This window comes from Trachemys scripta, chromosome 5 (genome assembly GCF_013100865.1).
Source record: "Trachemys scripta elegans isolate TJP31775 chromosome 5, CAS_Tse_1.0, whole genome shotgun sequence".
In the NCBI taxonomy this organism is placed as follows: domain Eukaryota; kingdom Metazoa; phylum Chordata; order Testudines; family Emydidae; genus Trachemys; species Trachemys scripta.
The window spans coordinates 57232973-57250618 of record NC_048302.1 but is presented as its reverse complement, the minus strand read 5'-3'; the positions used below and the strand labels follow the sequence as shown (position 1 = coordinate 57250618).

General features: G+C 40.9%; 1 protein-coding gene across 1 annotated transcript in view; it reads left to right on the top strand.

Annotated features, from left to right (window-relative positions):
* Positions 1-17646, top strand: part of GATB (glutamyl-tRNA amidotransferase subunit B) — a 54526-nt gene that overhangs the window by 17886 nt on the left and 18994 nt on the right. Inside the window, exons 3-5 of the mRNA XM_034770701.1 lie at positions 10181-10294; positions 14225-14423; positions 15527-15649. Coding sequence (XP_034626592.1) covers positions 10181-10294; positions 14225-14423; positions 15527-15649 — 436 coding nt within the window. The remainder of the gene's footprint in view (positions 1-10180; positions 10295-14224; positions 14424-15526; positions 15650-17646) is intronic.

Genomic DNA, 17646 nt, shown 5'->3' with positions numbered 1-17646 from the left:
GGTAGTTCGGCAGCAAGCGATCGAACTTCTGGGTTCGAGTTATCGCGTCTTGTCTGGATGAGATAAGTCGAACCCGGAAGTGCTCGCCGTCGACTGCGGTACTCCAGCTAGACGAGAGGAGTACCGCGGAGTCGACGGGGAACCTGCCTGCCACGTGTGGACCGAGGTAAGTTCGAACTAAGGTACTTCGAACTTCAGCTACGTTATTCACGTAGCTGAAGTTGCGTACCTTAGTTCGAATTAGGGGGTTAGTGTAGGCCTGGCCTAAGAAACTGCACCATCTACTCAGGACACTCCCTACACTAACACAGGAACAAATCAACATACCCTTAGAGCCCCGACTGGGGTTATTCTATCTACTACCCAAGATCCATAAACCTGGAAATCCTGGACGCCCCATCATCTCGGGCATTGGCACTCTCACTGAAGGACTGTCTGGATATGTGGACTCCCTACTCAGACCCTATGCCACCAGCACTCCCAGCTATCTCCGTGACACCACAGATTTCCTGAGAAAACTACAATGTATTGGTGACCTCCCAGAAAACACCATTCTAGCCACCATGGATGTAGAGGCTCTCTACACAAACATCCCACACACAGATGGAATACAAACTATCAGGAACAGTATCCCTGATGATGACACAGCACAACTTATTGCTGAGCTCTGTGACTTTATCCTCACGCACAATTATTTCAAATTTGGTGACAATATATACCTCCAGACCAGTGGCACTGCTATGGGCACCCGCATGGCCCCACAATATGCCAACATTTTTATGACTGACTTGGAACAACGCTTCCTCAGCTCTTGTCCACTCACGCCCCTTCTCTACCTACGCTACATTGATGACATCTTCATCATCTGGACTCATGGGAAGGAGACCCTGGAAGAATTCCACCATGATTTCAACAGCTTCCACCCCCCCATCAATCTCAGCCTGGACCAATCTACACGGGAGGTCCACTTCCTAGACACCACTGTACAAATAAGCGATGGCCACGTTAACGCCACCCTATACCGAAAACCCACTAACCGCTACGCCTACCTTCATGCCTCCAGCTTCCACCCCGGACACACCACACGATCCATCGTCTACAGCCAAGCACTGAGGTACAATCGCATCTGCTCCAACCCCTCAGACAGAGACCAACACCTACAAGATCTTCACCAAGCATTCTCAAAACTACGATACCCACACAAGGAAATAAAGAAACAAATCAACAGAGCCAGACGTGTACCCAGAAGCCTCCTACTACAAGACAGGCCCAAAAAAGAAACCAACAGAACTCCACTGGCCATCACCTACAGTCCTCAGCTTAAACCTCTCCAATGCATCATCAGTGATTTACAACCCATCCTGGACAATGATCCCTCACTTTCACAGACCTTGGGAGGCAGGCCAGTCCTCGCCCACAGACAACCCGCCAACCTTAAGCATATTCTCACCAGCAACCACGTACCGCACCATAACAACTCTAACTCAGGAACCAACCCATGCAACAAACCTCGATGCCAACTCTGCCCACATATCTACACCAGCAACACCATCACAGGACCTAACCAGATCAGCTACATCATCACCCGCTCATTCACCTGCATGTCCACCAATGTTATATATGCCATCATGTGCCAGCAATACCCCTCTACTATGTACATTGGCCAAACTGGACAGTCACTACGCAAGAGGATAAATGGACACAAGTCAGATATCAGGAATGGCAATATACAAAAACCTGTAGGAAAACACTTCAACCTCCCTGGCCACACAATAGCAGATGTAAAGGTAGCCATCTTACAGCAAAAAAACTTTAGGACCAGACTCCAAAGAGAAACTGCTGAGCTCCAGTTCATTTGCAAATTTGACACCATCAGATCAGGATTAAACAAAGACTGTGAATGGCTATCCAACTACCGAAGCAGTTTCTCCTCCCTTGGTGTTCACACCTCAACTGCTAGCAGAGCACCTCACCCTCCCTGATTGAACTAACCTCGTTATCTCCATACTGATTTATACCTGCCTCTGGAGATTTCCATTACTTGCATCTGAAGAAGTGAGGTTCTTACCCACGAAAGCTTATGCTCCCAATACTTCTGTTAGTCTTAAAGGTGCCACAGGGCCCTCTGTTGCTTATTAAGATGTGGTGTACCATATGAAAATGTGTGAGGATCCATGGCCTAGAAGTAAAAGACTGTAAGATCTTTAGGGCAGGAACTGTCTTCTTGTTCTGTGTTTGTATAGCACTTAATGCAGTGGGCCCTGTTTTATGACTTGGGGCCCCTACGTGTGATTATAATACAAATAATTAATTAATTAAAATGTGTTGACAAAAGGATTGTAGGGAAAGCAAGCAGATGCTTTCTCCAGGGAAAGGAGTAGGTGAGTCACATCTTTGTCATTCACATTTATTTTATATTCTTTAGCAATCTATGGAGAATACCTGCTTTCTTACTGTACAAAAGTGATTGGTTATTGAATATGGAAATTTAGGTTTTTAGCTAAAAGCTAACTAATTTTAGTCAGTCCATCGATAAACATCTTCAAGTCTTAAAAAAAAAAAAAAAAAAAAAAAAAAAAAAAAAAGCGGGGGGGGAGGAAAAAGTAAGTTAAACCGTGATTAGATTGCCAGCACTGGTGCTAGTAGATGTTTATGCTGTTGAAGGTGCTATCTCAGATAGACTTAAAAGCGGGGTTCTGTCTAAACTGATCTTGCACCTAAAGATAAGGTCATGCAAAGAATCTTTACATCTTCTCCAGCAGTGGAAGGAGTAGAGTGAAAGGAGTAGACTAGTTTCTATACAAATAGATCTTCGCAAGGTGGTTATTTTATTTCATTGGCTCTCAGTTACCATGGTACCGCTAGCAAGATAATGTAGCTGGGAGGGGTGGAGGGAGGATGATATTGATGCCATCATTGAGTCCTTTCATGGTTTTCCAATACAAACAATTTACATTTCTTTTATGAGAGAACTTTTTAGGAATTCCCTAGAAATAAATATCCATGACAGATGTTAGGAAGATGAAAATGTTTAGAATTCTTTGTAGATGCTGGGTTTTGTCCAGATCTATTCCAGCAGTTCCATATCTTTCTCTCAAAACCAGCACTATGCAAGCATTTCAGACTGGCAGCTTGTCAGTTCAAGCCAATAATTTAAATCCTCAGTGCTAGTCAAAGCTGTCAAGTTAATAACATCATAATACGTAAATAAGCTGGGGAACTTAGTCTGGGTCATTAGTAAGGGAAGCTTTCACACACAAAATTGATGTTTATCATTATAGATTATTCTAAAAGCTGTGCATATTCTGAGGAGACATAGTAGTTTTCCTAACCATCTGAGTTACTCAGGTGCAGAACTTAGATGATAAAACTGCAGCCCAGGCAGAAGAAAAGTGAGTAATTAAGCCTCATCACCCTTTTGAGGTAGCGAATACATAGATAGGATCACTTCACTTGACAATGAAATAAGCACACCAGCATTATTCAATTGTTAGGAAGTGAAGAATACTGTATTTTGCTTAAAATTAGGTGGGTAGTTAGGTGGTGAAAGTTAGTTGTTAAATGAGTAAAAATATAGTCCGGACACTTAGGTTAGCACACTGGTGGTGCACATGCAAAGAGCGTCATAGGATTTGTAATGGCTACAAGTAGCAGTGACACTGGTTTTACATCTCATTTCCAAAAAGAACAGCTCTGGAAGCACAATTCTGGGCCTTCATTTAATATTTACCTAGAGGGTAGAGTGTCACCTTAAGTCACCAATCCCACTTTGTGCAGCACTTGAGCATTTTTTGGAGGTCTCCTATTCAACTATTGACCTATACAGCCCTGCTTAGCTTGTGGGATCTAACAGGATCACACAATAAGGAGATAAAGCCACAGGCCATGGAGGGAGGGAGGGAAAGTTGCCTGGGGAATTTGAAATTTCATGGGTTTTTTGTTTTGTTTTTTTAAGATTCAGTGGTCAGACTAAAATTGTGATAAAATACAAGCTTTCTGTATAGTAATAAATGCTGTCTATTGTCTGGAACATAAAATACTAATTGCTGAAAGTAGGAACTTTTGTGTAAGAAACTATAATTATGATATTAAAACAAATAAGTACTTGAACATTATACAGTAGGTTTCTCTCTGGCATTGAGGACTAATTGAGCCCGTTTTGCTGCTGGTCAGCATTCAAATTGGAAATTATTCTTATCCCATTAACACTGTGCTTTATTTCCTTTCCTCCCCCCCCCAGAAAAAAACAAAAAACAAAACTTTTATAACTAAAATAAGACTCAGCAGACAATGTATCCAAGCCAGAAGCATGTAGTTGCAATAAGGACGTAATAGTACTCTGGTTAAGTGCCATAAACATGTAATTCCTTTTCTTCTTCTTTTGGAAAAAAAAAAAAAAAAAGTTTTTATTCTTTTAATTATATTAAGGAGTTGTATCCCATTGTAGTAGAGCTTTGATTTCTCAATTGCTAAAGAGGCAACCCAAAAACAAATCTGTGAGGTTTCTTTTTGGGGGGAGGGAAAGAGGAAGTTTATTTTGTTCTATTAGTAAAACTCCAATGTAGTGAGATCCTAACTACTATGTCCAATTTAAATGTTGTGTGAGAGACCCGGGATACCTAGGGTAGCCTTCACTGAAAATGCTAGGGTCAGAGCAGGCTGTAAAAGGACAGCAGATTCTCCAAAAACTGGTGGTTCACACTAAAGTTAAAGACTCACCAACTAGTCATGAACTGTGCTCCTGATACCACACATTGGTTATCAAGAAGCTGAAAAAAGAAATCATACAGCTCCCTCCATTCCAGTTCTCCGGCTCCTAATTAGCAAATAGATCCAGTAAGGTGAGGAGTTATTTTAAAATTCTGCTCACTATACAAAATGTTCTTCTGATCCCCAGGTCAATACTCTGCCAGCCAATTCCTCAATATCTAAAACTAAATGTTTATTATTTAAAAAAAAAAAGAACAAGAAGAGATTTGTTAAATGGTAAAGCAGTCAGATACATACAGAGATTTAAAGTCCATATATCAGGTTCTTAGAGTTTGTTGGTTTGAGAGTCCCTCTGGAACACATCCAAAGCTTGGATAGTCATTCAGTCCTTTGTTCAGAGCTTTAATTTGTAGAAAAGTTGCTCCAGAGGTGAGGAGCAGGATTGAAAACCAAATGAAGATGATGCAGCTGCCTTTTATAGCCTTTGCCATGTGGCTTGTACATCCTCTCCCTAATCACATAGGCCTGGAAAAACCTTGGAGTCCCCTGTTCATAGGCAGCATGTCCCTACGCATCCGGCTGACTCAGATGTAGCCCCGGGCTTCGTTCCACAGTTTCTTTGTATAGCTGATTGCCTTTGATAGGCCATCAAGCAAGCTAGATAGTGCTGGTGCCCTTTTGTCTTGGGATGTCACCCAGAAGCACAGTACAAGTTCGAAATTCAGATAAATCAAAAATATATAATTCACAACACAAAGATGATACAAACCTGTAAACAAGATTATCATACTTGGCAAATCATAACATTTTCACAGATATCTTACACTGCATATCTGGTCAGATTCATTGCAATTTTATAATATTGGTATCAATAATATCATAAAGTGTCTCACATATGCCATACAGCATCAGTGTGATTTTACCTTTTTTTGAGTGTCTGATATATAATGAAAATAATAATTTGAAGGACATGGTGAGGTCAAATTTGACCTGAAGTTTAAGCTTCATCAAAATAATCTTTTGTGAGACTCAAGACCAATAGAAATGTTTTTACTGAAATTTAAAAGTGAATTCAGTCGGGAACATATTTTTAAAACTAACTTGCCGTGTTTGCCATATAAAGATTGTATCATTATGCAATATATAATAACCTTAAAGTGAAATTGGCAAAAAATTAACTATAGGAATAAAAGGAAAACTTGTTAATCTGTTTTCATGGTTCAATCTGGTAAATACAAAAAGCAAATGATTACATAAATAGCAAAAAATAAGTATTACTTGTAAAGATGTCTCCATTTTTATCACTTGTGATGGTATCTGTAACATAGGTAAGGGAATTTCAGTACTTAAATGATTTTTGTCTTGACACTGTCTCTTTAACAATCCTACTGGAAGTTGCCATCTTGACAGCTTTATGATGCAGAGTAGGATGGAGACAATACTGTGCCTATTTGAAAGCACTGAAAATTTAAGCACTTCAAAGTTATATTAAGATAAGTTTGATTGTTTCTTTCAGATTGGTTGATTTGAATTAGTTAAATCAATTATTAAATTAACCTGAACAAATTTTTAAAAATAGAACTTATCTTAAACAACTTAAAAGAGAGAGAAGGTGGGTGAGGTAATATCTTTTATTGGACCAACTTCTGTTGGTGAAAAAGAGAAACTTTTGATCTACACAGATCTCTGGTCTGTGAAAGATACTCAGAATGTCACAGCTAAACACAAGGTTTAGCATAAGTAGTTAACACACATTCTAAGAGGCCATTCAAGGTAAAGTGGTCCTGTTACCACCCCGGCAGTTATAGGACAAAAGGGGAGTGGAGGGGGGCGGAGAGAAGGGGGGTTAGTGAGTTACAGATTGTTATAATAAGCCATAAATCCAGTGTCTTTATTAGGACCGTGATTTTTAGTGTCTAGAAAAGACATGCAGTTAACCTTCAGGCTTGTCTTTTGATAGTGTCCTGCAAGTTTCTTTTGAGGACGAGGACTGAGAGATCAGACGGAAAGTGATCACTTTGTGAAAAGTGTTTGCCCATGGGTTATTTGATGTTTTTGTCTTTCATTTTTCTGTGTGATTCATTCAAGATCCTAGTGATTGTCTGGTTTCACGCACATAGTTGTTATTGGGACATTTAATGCACTGAATGAGGTACACCCACATTTGTGATAAGCATGTGTAGAACCCATGGGTCTTAAAAAATGTGTTGTGGAGGAGTATTGATCATTATAGCAGTGGATATATGTCTGCAGGTTTTGCAGCTGTTGTTCTGTCGGGGTCTGGTGCCACTTCGAGTTGGTATGTTCTGGTCTGTGGGGAGCTTGCTTTTGATAATGAACTTGATGAGGTTAGGGGGTTGTTTTGAAGGCCAGAAGAGGGGTTTTGGGAAAAATTTCTTTTGGATGTTATCCCCATCAAGTACCTGGATATCATGCAAGAAACGCAAAACAACTTAAAACAAACAAACAACCTGTGATGACAGCCATCCAGTATAAAAACAAAAGTATAACCAACTACAACAACTCCACTACCCACAGAACTTCACATCCAGGATAAGCCAGGGCACCAGGACCCACCACATGGACACTACACAAAACCACGACAACATCAGTTTATCAAGAATGCCCTTTACTGGAGCTGATTATCTCTACTCTCCAAGGGACTGAACTTCAGCCCCACCTCTGAACCTGATACTATACTAACATGTCGCGAACTAGAAGAATTCTTTCGCCAACTCCACCTCAAGAATTCTTTCACAGCAATGACATCATCACCCACAACTACCATGTCCCCACTGACAGGCATAAGAAAAAAGAATGAGCTCACTGGACACCCGACAGCGGATGAACCCACACTCTTGATCATTATTACATTGATGGCTTGAAGAAAAATATTGACTGTGAAATCTTGAACAAACATCACACAACCGCAATCTCTCCATTGCTGAGAGAACAGCTATACAATCCATGAAATCCAACCGCCATATAGAGATTAAACTAGCGGACAAAAGGGGTGCCATCATAATTATCAACTGTGATGACTACGTAAATAAGGATAACCGACAACTCTCCGACACCACCTATTACAGAGAACTCAAAGACCCCGCATCATAATTCACCAGGATTTAAGGATATCAAATCCTTCCCCAAACAACTCCAAGAGAAACTCCACAACCTCATCCCCCATGAAACTATCCCAGCGATCTTTTACAAGCTACCCAAGATGCACAAACAAGGGAACCCAAGCAGACCTATCATATCTGGCCTTGGCACTTTTACTGAAGGAATATCAGGACTCAGAAACCATCCTCAAACCACTCACCACACAAAGGGCCAGCTTCCTCCAGGACACACTGATTTACTCCAGAAACTTCACAACATTAACAACTTCCCTCAGAACACCATCCTTATCACCATGGATGTCACCCCCCTATACATCAACATCCCTCTCAATGACTGCATCGCTGCCTGCCTCATATATCTACAAGACAATGGACAACTGGCAGAGATCCACTCCAAACACATCACCAGACTCATCCATTTCATCCTCACCCATAACAATTTTACATTCAACATGCACTTTGCCCAAACCATGGGAATAGGATGGCTTCCCAATATGCCAAACTTTTCATGGGACACCTTGAGGAGGAATTTCTGAACAACTGCACCATGGAACCAATGATATACCTGAGATACGTTGGTTGAAACTATAGTAAAGAACAAAATTGTCAGACACATAGATGAACATAATTTGTTGGGAAGAGTCAACATAGTTTTTTGTAAAGGGAAATCATGCCTCACCAATCTGCTAGAATTCTTTGAGGGAGTCAACAAGCATGTGGACAAGGGGGATCCAGTGGATATAGTGTACTTAGATTTTCAGAAAGCCTTTGACAAGGTCCCTTACCAAAGGCTCTTAAGCATAGTAAGCTGTCATGGGATAAGAGGGAAGGTCCTCTCATGGATTGTTAACTGGCTAAAAGATAGGAAACAAAGGGTAGGAATAAATGGTCAGAATTGTGAGAGGTAAATAGTGGTGTCCCCCAGGGGTCTGTATTGGGACCAGCCCTATTCAACATATTCATAAATGATCTGGAAAAAGGGGTAAACGGAGGTGGCAAAATTTTCAGATGATACAAAACTACTCAAGATAGTTAAGTCACAGGCAGACTGCGAAGAGCTACAAAAGGATCTCTCAAAACTGGGTGACTGGACAGCAAAATGGCAGATGAAATTCAGTGTTGATGAATGCAAAGTAATGCACATTGGAAAACATAATCTCAACTACACATATAAAATGATGGTGTCTAAATTAGCTGTTACCACTCAAGAAAGAGGTTTGGAGTTTTCTGAAAACATCCACTCAATGTGCAACGGCAGTCAATAAAAGCGAACATAATGTTGGGAATCATTAAGAAAGGGATAGATAATGAGACAGAAAATATCATATTGCCTCTATATAAATCCATGGTACGCCCACATCTTGAATACTGCGTGCCGATGTGGCTGCCATATGAGGAGAGATTAATAAGACTGGGACTTTTCAGTTTAGAAAAGAGCTGAGTAAGGGGGGGGATATGATAGAGGTCTATAAAATCATGACTGGTGTGGAGAAAGTAAATAAGGAAGTGTTATTTACTCCATCTTATAACTCAAGAACTAGGGGTCACCAAATTAAATTAATAGTTAGCAGGTTGAAAACAAACAAAAGGAAGTATTTCTTCATGCAACGCACAGTCAACCTGTGGAACTCTTCGCCAGAGGATATTGTGAAAGCCAAGACTATAGCAGGGTTCAAAAAAGAACTAGATAAATTCATGGAGGATAGGTCCATCAATGGCTATTAGCCAGGATGGCAGGGATGGTGTCCCTAGGCTCTGTTTGCCAGAAGCTGGGAATGGGTGACAGGGGATGGATCACTTGATGATTACCCTGTTCATTCCCTCTGGGGCACCTGGCATTGGCCACTGTTGGAAGACAGGATACTGGGTAGATGGACCTTTGGGCTGACCCAGTATGGCTATTCTTATGACCCTCCTACCCTGCAGGGCCTAGAGTCCAGGCTCCAGCCTGAGCCCGGAAGTCTATCCAATGAAAGAGCATGAGCCCAAGTCAGCTAGCGCAGGCCAGCTGTGGGTTTTTCTTTGCTGTGTAGACATAACCTGTGAAGGTTTGGGGGTGTCAAGAGTACTGGTTATGTTTGCAAAAGAAGCAATCCAAAACACTATGTGGCTTCTCATGCAGCATACAACAAAAACAACTGTATGGTTATATTTTCCATATAAAACTTTGCAGATTTGTAGCTGCTGCCAGACTGATGATGAATATGAGCTACCCACGCAAGAAAACAGAGATAATGCCTACTGAAGGCAAGCAAAATTGAATATACGCTCTGTATAAGGCAGCATGTGGGAGAAGCATTTGTTATATAGTGAATGTCTGAGTAAAATTGTATGTCATGTTTCTTTAGGCTCTCAACAGGAGATGTGTAGAAGCAGCAGTGATGACAGGCCTTGCACTGAACTGCAGCATAAACAAGAAGTCCTTGTTTGACAGAAAACACTATTTCTATGCAGATCTGCCTGTAAGTATGCATTATGGTTGGTCCCTCTATAGCTGTAGAAAAGGATGAGTCTGGAGTAGGGCTGGCGGTAGCAAAGAGATGCTTTTTATGTTTTCAATCAGTGTTCTGCCCAAACTAACAGGATGCTGCGCCAAGCCCTGATGAATAGATAGCTATACCCTAGTGCTCACTGATTGAATATGATTGCCCTGATTGCTGACTCCTTGCTTAGCCTCACGATTCCAATGGCTTTATGTAATTGAATTGGGAGATGGAGCTGCTGTGCCCGTACTTTCTCCATTCCTAGTATTAGCACTAATTGTCTGTTAGGGTAAAAGCAAACCAGTCTGATAATAGCCCCTCTTTTAAAATGAATGTGTAGCAAACACACATTACAATAGTATAAACATCATAGCATCTGTTTTTTGTTTTTGCTTTTAAATTTAAGGACCTATAAATATCACATTTGCTTTTCAAACATTCTAATCTTTGCCAGGATCTTGAATGAACTTAATAAATGTGCCTTTGCCACATGCAGTAATAGGTTTGGATCCTGTGGATTGCTTTCATATTTGGAATAAACTGTCTTTGGAAGTGAGCTGCACTTCACTGCACTTGACAAAGTCAAGTAAGAATAGGAAATTAGTTGAGAGTCTGGTTTTACCTTTTTGACAGCGTACAGCAGAGCGCAAGGACCTTATTTTTGTTTTAACAAAGTCACAGTTCTAACTTTAAAGATGGCCTTTCCCTCCATATATTTGTTCTGGATGTTGTTGAACATAAAAGTGGCCTGTAAAGGGGAAAACAATGGATTTGCTTCACTTTGCTTTTTTTGAATAAAGAAGACTTAAATGCTTTGTCCTGCTTGTGTTTTACCCAAGAAAAATCAGGAATATCAAATCTTATTTTCCCAGTTTTTCTTGAAGGTGTCCTTTGGAGGTCCAGAGAATTAGGGGAGGGAGTGTTCTTCAGGCCATAGATCAATGTGTAAAGGTGTTGAAACTTTAATCAAAGATTTTTTTCTCCCAACTGTTTGTTCAGGCATTTGAGATTTTTTTAAGAACATAAAACATAGAATTTTTGAATAAAATTCCATTTCCCCCCTCATTTGATGTCCTTGGAAGAAAGATGATATCATGGTTAATGCATAGCTGGGACCCAGGAGATCTGGGTTCAATTTCCATCTCTGCTAGAAATGTCCTCTTTGTCCTTGGGCAAGTTATCTCTGTGCCTCAGTTCCCTATCTATGAAATTGGCATAATGCTTCCCTACCTTGCTTGCAGGGTTGTTGAGGATAAAGTCATTAATATTTGTGAGGCACTTGAGCCCCAATCCACAAAGTAACTTAGATGTTGCGATGCTTAAAGAGTCTCAGGGCCAGATAGTCAGTCTCACTGTCGCTCTCTATGTAGCCTGGTAGTTAGGGCGCCCATGTGGGAGGAGGCAGACCTAGGGACCAGTCCCCATGCTTCAATTACTATTTAATTTTTTATACATAATGATACAGCTGCAACAGGAGAGGTTGAGGGAGCCCCACAGAATATCCCATATCTCAGAGGTTAGAGCACTCTCTTGAGAGGTAGGAGATCCCTGTTCAAATCCTTTCTCCTCCCTCAGGCAGAGGGGTGAATTGAACCTGGGTTTCCCACATCTGAGATGAGTGCTCTAACCATTGGGCTAAAAGTTGTAAAGTGGGTGCCGTTGGTGCCTGATGTTGCATGGGACCCCATCTGGTAGGCAGCCATCGAGCACACTTCCCATATTGGGCCCTCCAGGCAAGGTAGGCGGGCGAACATCTGTCTTCCCTGGGTTCACGGATAGCTCTGGGACTAGGCAGGAGATAGGCATTTGGATGCCTAAGAGGGAGGCAGCATTGTGCCTACCCTGAGGCAGCAACGTAGGTGTCTAGGTAACTTTACCCTGAGAACATAGGTACCAAGTGAATTTAGGCACCTAGAGGGTTAGGCAGCAGTGGAACAAAAGTTTTGTGGATTGCAGTGGAGCCTAAAACTGGGACTTAAACACCTACGTACCTGTGTGGATCTGGGCCCTCCATACTATAGTGATGGAGGACGTATAAGTACCTAGATAGATAGTTACTTTGGTCGTCAATACACTCCTAGTTCTGCAGTCATTATCAATAGTCTTCCTGATAAAAAACAGTAAGTTAACAATAGCTGAAATTCTAAACAAGCAGGAGAAAAAAGAAGAAACAAAAGAAGCAACTCCCAGCTTTTCAAACTGGCTTTATGCATCATGAAGAAGAAGAAAAAAGAAATCACAAACCCAATTGCCGGTCACCTTTAAATTGTAGGTGGTTCTGCTCCTACATTAAAGAATGTTCAGACTTTCCTGGTGGTGATCGCTCCACCAATAAAAAACGAACAGAAAAGAATGAAGCCGAGTAAAAATTAGTCCATCTGTTTTGAAAGAGAGCGCAATGGGAAGATGCATCTTCAGGTAGCATATGTAGTACATAGGCACTGTGTTCTGCCACTACCTAACGGCTTATATTACAGCATCTTCTAGTCAAATAATTAGGAAAATTTGGGTCAAGAAGATACCTGACACACTGTATTAGCTTTAAACACAGAGAACTCCGGATCTTCTAGCAGCTGGCATTTATAGTGTTGAGCACTGACTGTAAAATGCCCAGCCTGCATTTTGTAATACGGCAGTCTTCTCTGGAGCCCTATAACAAGATACAGAGTTTAAGCTAATGAGCTGAATGGAATAGATAAAATAAATCCTGCTCTTAGGGTCTTTTGACAATGGGATTATTGTTACTCCAGAAAATGGGGCTTCGGATGGGAATTGGGATTCTTGTTATTTATTGTCACACACCATTTGAGGCTTTTTAAAAAAATCACTTTAATGAGAAGCTGAGGGAGGCTGGAAAAGCTATGTGCATAGATTATATTGAGCCTATAGAATGGAGTCAATTGTCTCATTTTTATTATAGTGCTTAAAACTAGGTTTGGCAGAATTCAATTTTTATTTTTTATAGTTTTGATGGATAATATCAATGTTTATTTTTAAGCATTTGTTTTGTTTTTATCTAGTTACATTTTCACAGCTGCATGAAATTATGGGGGGTGTCAGACAATAGATATTTAATGACTAGATGTTGAGATTCAAAAAGCTAAAGCTTTATCGCTGTTAAAAACACAAATTGACAATATCACATGTCAAAATATACAAAGTAAATATCCTGAAATCAAACTCTAATAAGTTCTCCGGCCTATCTGAAAAGTTGATTATCATTGGTAGAAATATTTTTTCATCAGTTTGTGTGCATACAGTGAAATTGATGTTTATTGATTAAAACTCTAATACTGTACTACCAAGCGTACTTACAACTAGAAGTTTGCACACTTCACTGCTTATGTAGGCCAAGTTGTACACCCAGCTTGGCCCTTTCCCCTTCACTACAGCTGGGCCCCTCTCCCCTGCTAGTCAGGTCCAAACACTGTTGATTTTGGTGAAAATCAGAAAAGACTGATTTTCCACTAAAACTTCCCCAGTTTTTTGATTTTCACCCAGATCAATAGGGTTCTGGCCAGTGGGGGAGAGCGAGGGGCCCAGCCAGAGTGAGGGACATGGATAAGGGTGCCCTGGCTAGACTCACCCCTGTGTCCAGACTGACTGTTCCCTTGCCACAGGCTTCTGTGTGAGGGGTCACTGTCTCTACCTGTATCCTGAGTGACCAAATGGTGATTTTAGTGGAAATCAGGCTTTTCTACTTTTTCTGATTTTCACCAACAGCAATAGAGCTCTGGCCAGAGTAGGAGTGACAGTCCCAGCTATTCGTGGAAGGGGGGGCTGGCATGTGGGGCCAAGGGGCCTGGCTGAGGGGGTTGGGCCTGAGTAGGCCAGTCCATCTTGGGACAAGAATTAAAATTATTGTTCATGTAATGACAATTCTGAACACAGACCTGATTCTGTATGCAGGCTGGCTATCAAATCACTCAGCAGAGACTTCCTGTTGCTGTGAATGGGAGTCTTTCATACAGCCTCTGTGTAGGGGGAAAAAAGAACCAGATGGTAACCAGGACTGTGAGGATCAAGCAGATCCAGTTGGAACAAGACAGCGGAAAGAGTCTTCATGATGACATAAGGAGCCAGACTCTCATTGATTTGAACAGGGCTGGTAGGCTTGAATCACTTTCTTATCCCCTCAGTCTTTTTATGTATGGGCTGAATATTTAAAACTAATTGGAGTGGCAGTGCTGGGGTGGGGTGGGATCTGGTTTGTTGCTTTCAATAAACATTTTTAAATGAGACTTAAATGTGTAAAAAAAAAAAAAAAATTCCATATCTGGCTAATGTTCATCTTTTCTGGCCTGTTTGCTGATGACAAAGTGGCACTGGCCAGTCAGAAGGCTAGTGGCTCAGTTTCTCAAACCTGTCTGCCAGCCAACGTACAAATAAGACCTTTAACATGTCAAGGGGGTATTCAGAGGGACAGAGGAGCCACTTATGCTCCTGCAGCTGTAAGTGTTGTTTAAAAAGTGCAGACTCTGAATGAAGCAACATGGCAGAAATGCACAGACGGCAGAGTGGGATGTCAGTGCTTGAGTCAGAAGTGGCTTTTAATTTTTAGCTTTTATAAAAACAATCTCTTTCTCCATAAAGCTCTAAAATGTCTATTGTATAAATCAAATGCTGACCAACAAATCCATGTACCTAAATGTGTAGTTAGGTGGCGTAAATACCTGGCCTGACTTTCAGAGATGGTGAGCTGCCAGTGAAGTTGAGGGCTGCAGGTGCTCATCACTGCTGAAAATCGAAACATTTAGTTATGCGCCTAACTATGGATTTAGATGCTTAACTTTAGGCCCCACACTTGCAAATGTTGACTAATACCTTTACTCTAGGAAGCTGTAAGAAAACTGTGATTGCATTAAATTACCTGAATGTAATGAGAAAATGAAATTGGGAAATTGGGAAATCAGGTGGACTGTTCGTAGGAGTTTTCTCAGAGGAAAGATGAATAATTTTTCCATTTGTTTCCTATGTCATCAAAGGGGGGAGTGTGTGGAAATGCCTTTAAGTTAAATCTTAAAAATAAAACCAAAAATAGTTTATGTAACAATCCTGCAGATACCCCATTTTGACAGTTATTAAATAAAACATGGCTTCCCAGTTTTCTCAAACAAACCCAAGTGCTGTCATGTGTTTAGCTTGTTGCACTTTAATATGTCAAGATCAAAAGCTACTGCTGGGAATCTCATTCCTGTCTCTTTCTGGTAGGTGTTGGCCTCATGGAGGTTGTCATGGAGCCTGATATGAGCTCTGGGGAAGAGGCAGCTGCAGCAGTCAGAGAGCTTCAGCTTATTCTTCAAACACTTGGGAGCAGCCAGGCAATCATGGCAGGTAAAGGAGCGGGCAGGGCACTGTTCCCTCCAGTTAATTGTAATTCTCTGCATTTGCAGTCGTAGTTTCAGAGCTTCTGGTTATTTTGCTCTGTAGTTGCCTAACATTTAGCATTTTCTTAATGCTGCTTCCTTCTTTTAAAATCTTCAGTGTCTGTATAAGGTCAGCTATGCTTCAAGTGTCTTTATAGGCCCAGCTTCCTCTGTGGCACTTGGATTTTTATACTGCCGCATACATCAGTTTTACATGATGGACCAGGGCAGGATGAAGTAGCGCAGCGTTCTTGTTATTTTTCACTTATTGTTTTTCTCTGCTCATCTTGCATGTACTTAACTGTGAATGGGAAACATTGTAACAGTGATTAGTAGTTGAGAGTGAAGGCTCCCGGCACAGATGATTGTGTAAGTTAAATTTTGGGTGTAAATTGATCATAAAACAGATGTTCAGCGGTGAACCAGCGCAACTTAGTGATTTAACATCACATTCAGCCCCTGAGGTAAGCAAGTGCAACTCCCTGAGAGTTCAATCAGAGTTGTGCCTGCTCAGCCCAAAGAGGATTGTGACTCTGGGAATGTTGGGGAATGGTTCAGGTTTAATTTAAAATGATGGGTAATTAATAGTTCTTAGATATTAAGCTCTCTGGGGCAGGTATCATCATATGTATTTATGCAGAGGGACATTGATCCTCACTTAGGCTTCTGGGCATTACTATAATAAACAGAATATTAGTGGAGGCCTACTTTATCTTGTACCCTCAGGCTACCTGCTTTTTCTGAGGCAACTTCCACTGCCTCAAGATATGATTATCTTCACTTAAACTAGTTTTACACTATTGTAATTCCAGTGGATTTACCCCAGTGTTAGAGGAAACTCGGGCATTTGGTGGAGGTCACTCATTTTGCATACCTTCTGAATGCCAAATCGGCACATTACTCTGCGATTGATACAGACTTTATGATATACAGTAACTTACCATCATCTTTCATTGCTGAATTTCCCCCTGAGACTTCCATTGGCATGTCACCAACGTATCCCACACTATGTATAAAGAAAGACCTGCCACGCTGGCAATATTTCCCCCCCAATATTATTAGATTTTAAACAAAATCATTTTATTCAGGCGTGCTTAGTGAGGTGGTTTTTTTTTTTTTACCAGCGTTGTTTGTGTTTAGGTGAGGGTTTGCGCCCTCACATTTTATCTTCTTTCTATTTGCGTGTGCCAGGAAGACACTTGCTGAATTCATCATCCATCACTTTGCAACAAACTGCTTGAAAGCATGACTTCACTGCAAGATAATCAAATAGGAGATGAAGCTGGGCAGTGAGGGAGACAGTCTTTTTAAAAATACACGGGGCCCAATTCTCTTTTCACTTATGTCTGGTTAATCCCATTCTCTTCTGACTAACAGCAATGAGAGAGTACAGTCCAACCCAGATCTTCAATAGAAGCAAAGTGAAGACAGAAGAATACTATTGACATATATTTCCTTTGGTACAAGTGTTCTCTTCTCCTCACGCCTAAGTATGATCCAGTGTGAACAGTCTCCTTTACAATGAACATTGGGGTCCCTTCTATACCTCCCTTCTTCATTTGCCTATTCAAGAAGTCTCCATCAATACAGAGAAGATTAACCAGATGACATCCATTCAGCTTTTACAGAATGGGCAAGGTCAACGTTTGGAAATTTACATTGGCTGTCCTGAATGGGCTCTAAGGCCTTACACCTCTCTACAGATTTAACACTGGGCTATTGACATTGCTTTCACTAGTGCTGTTGTGTAAATATCAAATATTTGCTTCATTTTACAGCGTATTAATTTTAAGTTCAGATAAGGAAGAAGACTAGAGAATGGGTTTCCTCTGATGATATAGCAAGAGTCTTATGAGCTTATAGTGTGAGAGATGTATGCCTATGTTTTTCTTTTCTTTATGCCTAATTTGACTATCTCAACAAATTCTCTGCATAGATGGATGTTTTGGAGGAACCTGGTAAAAC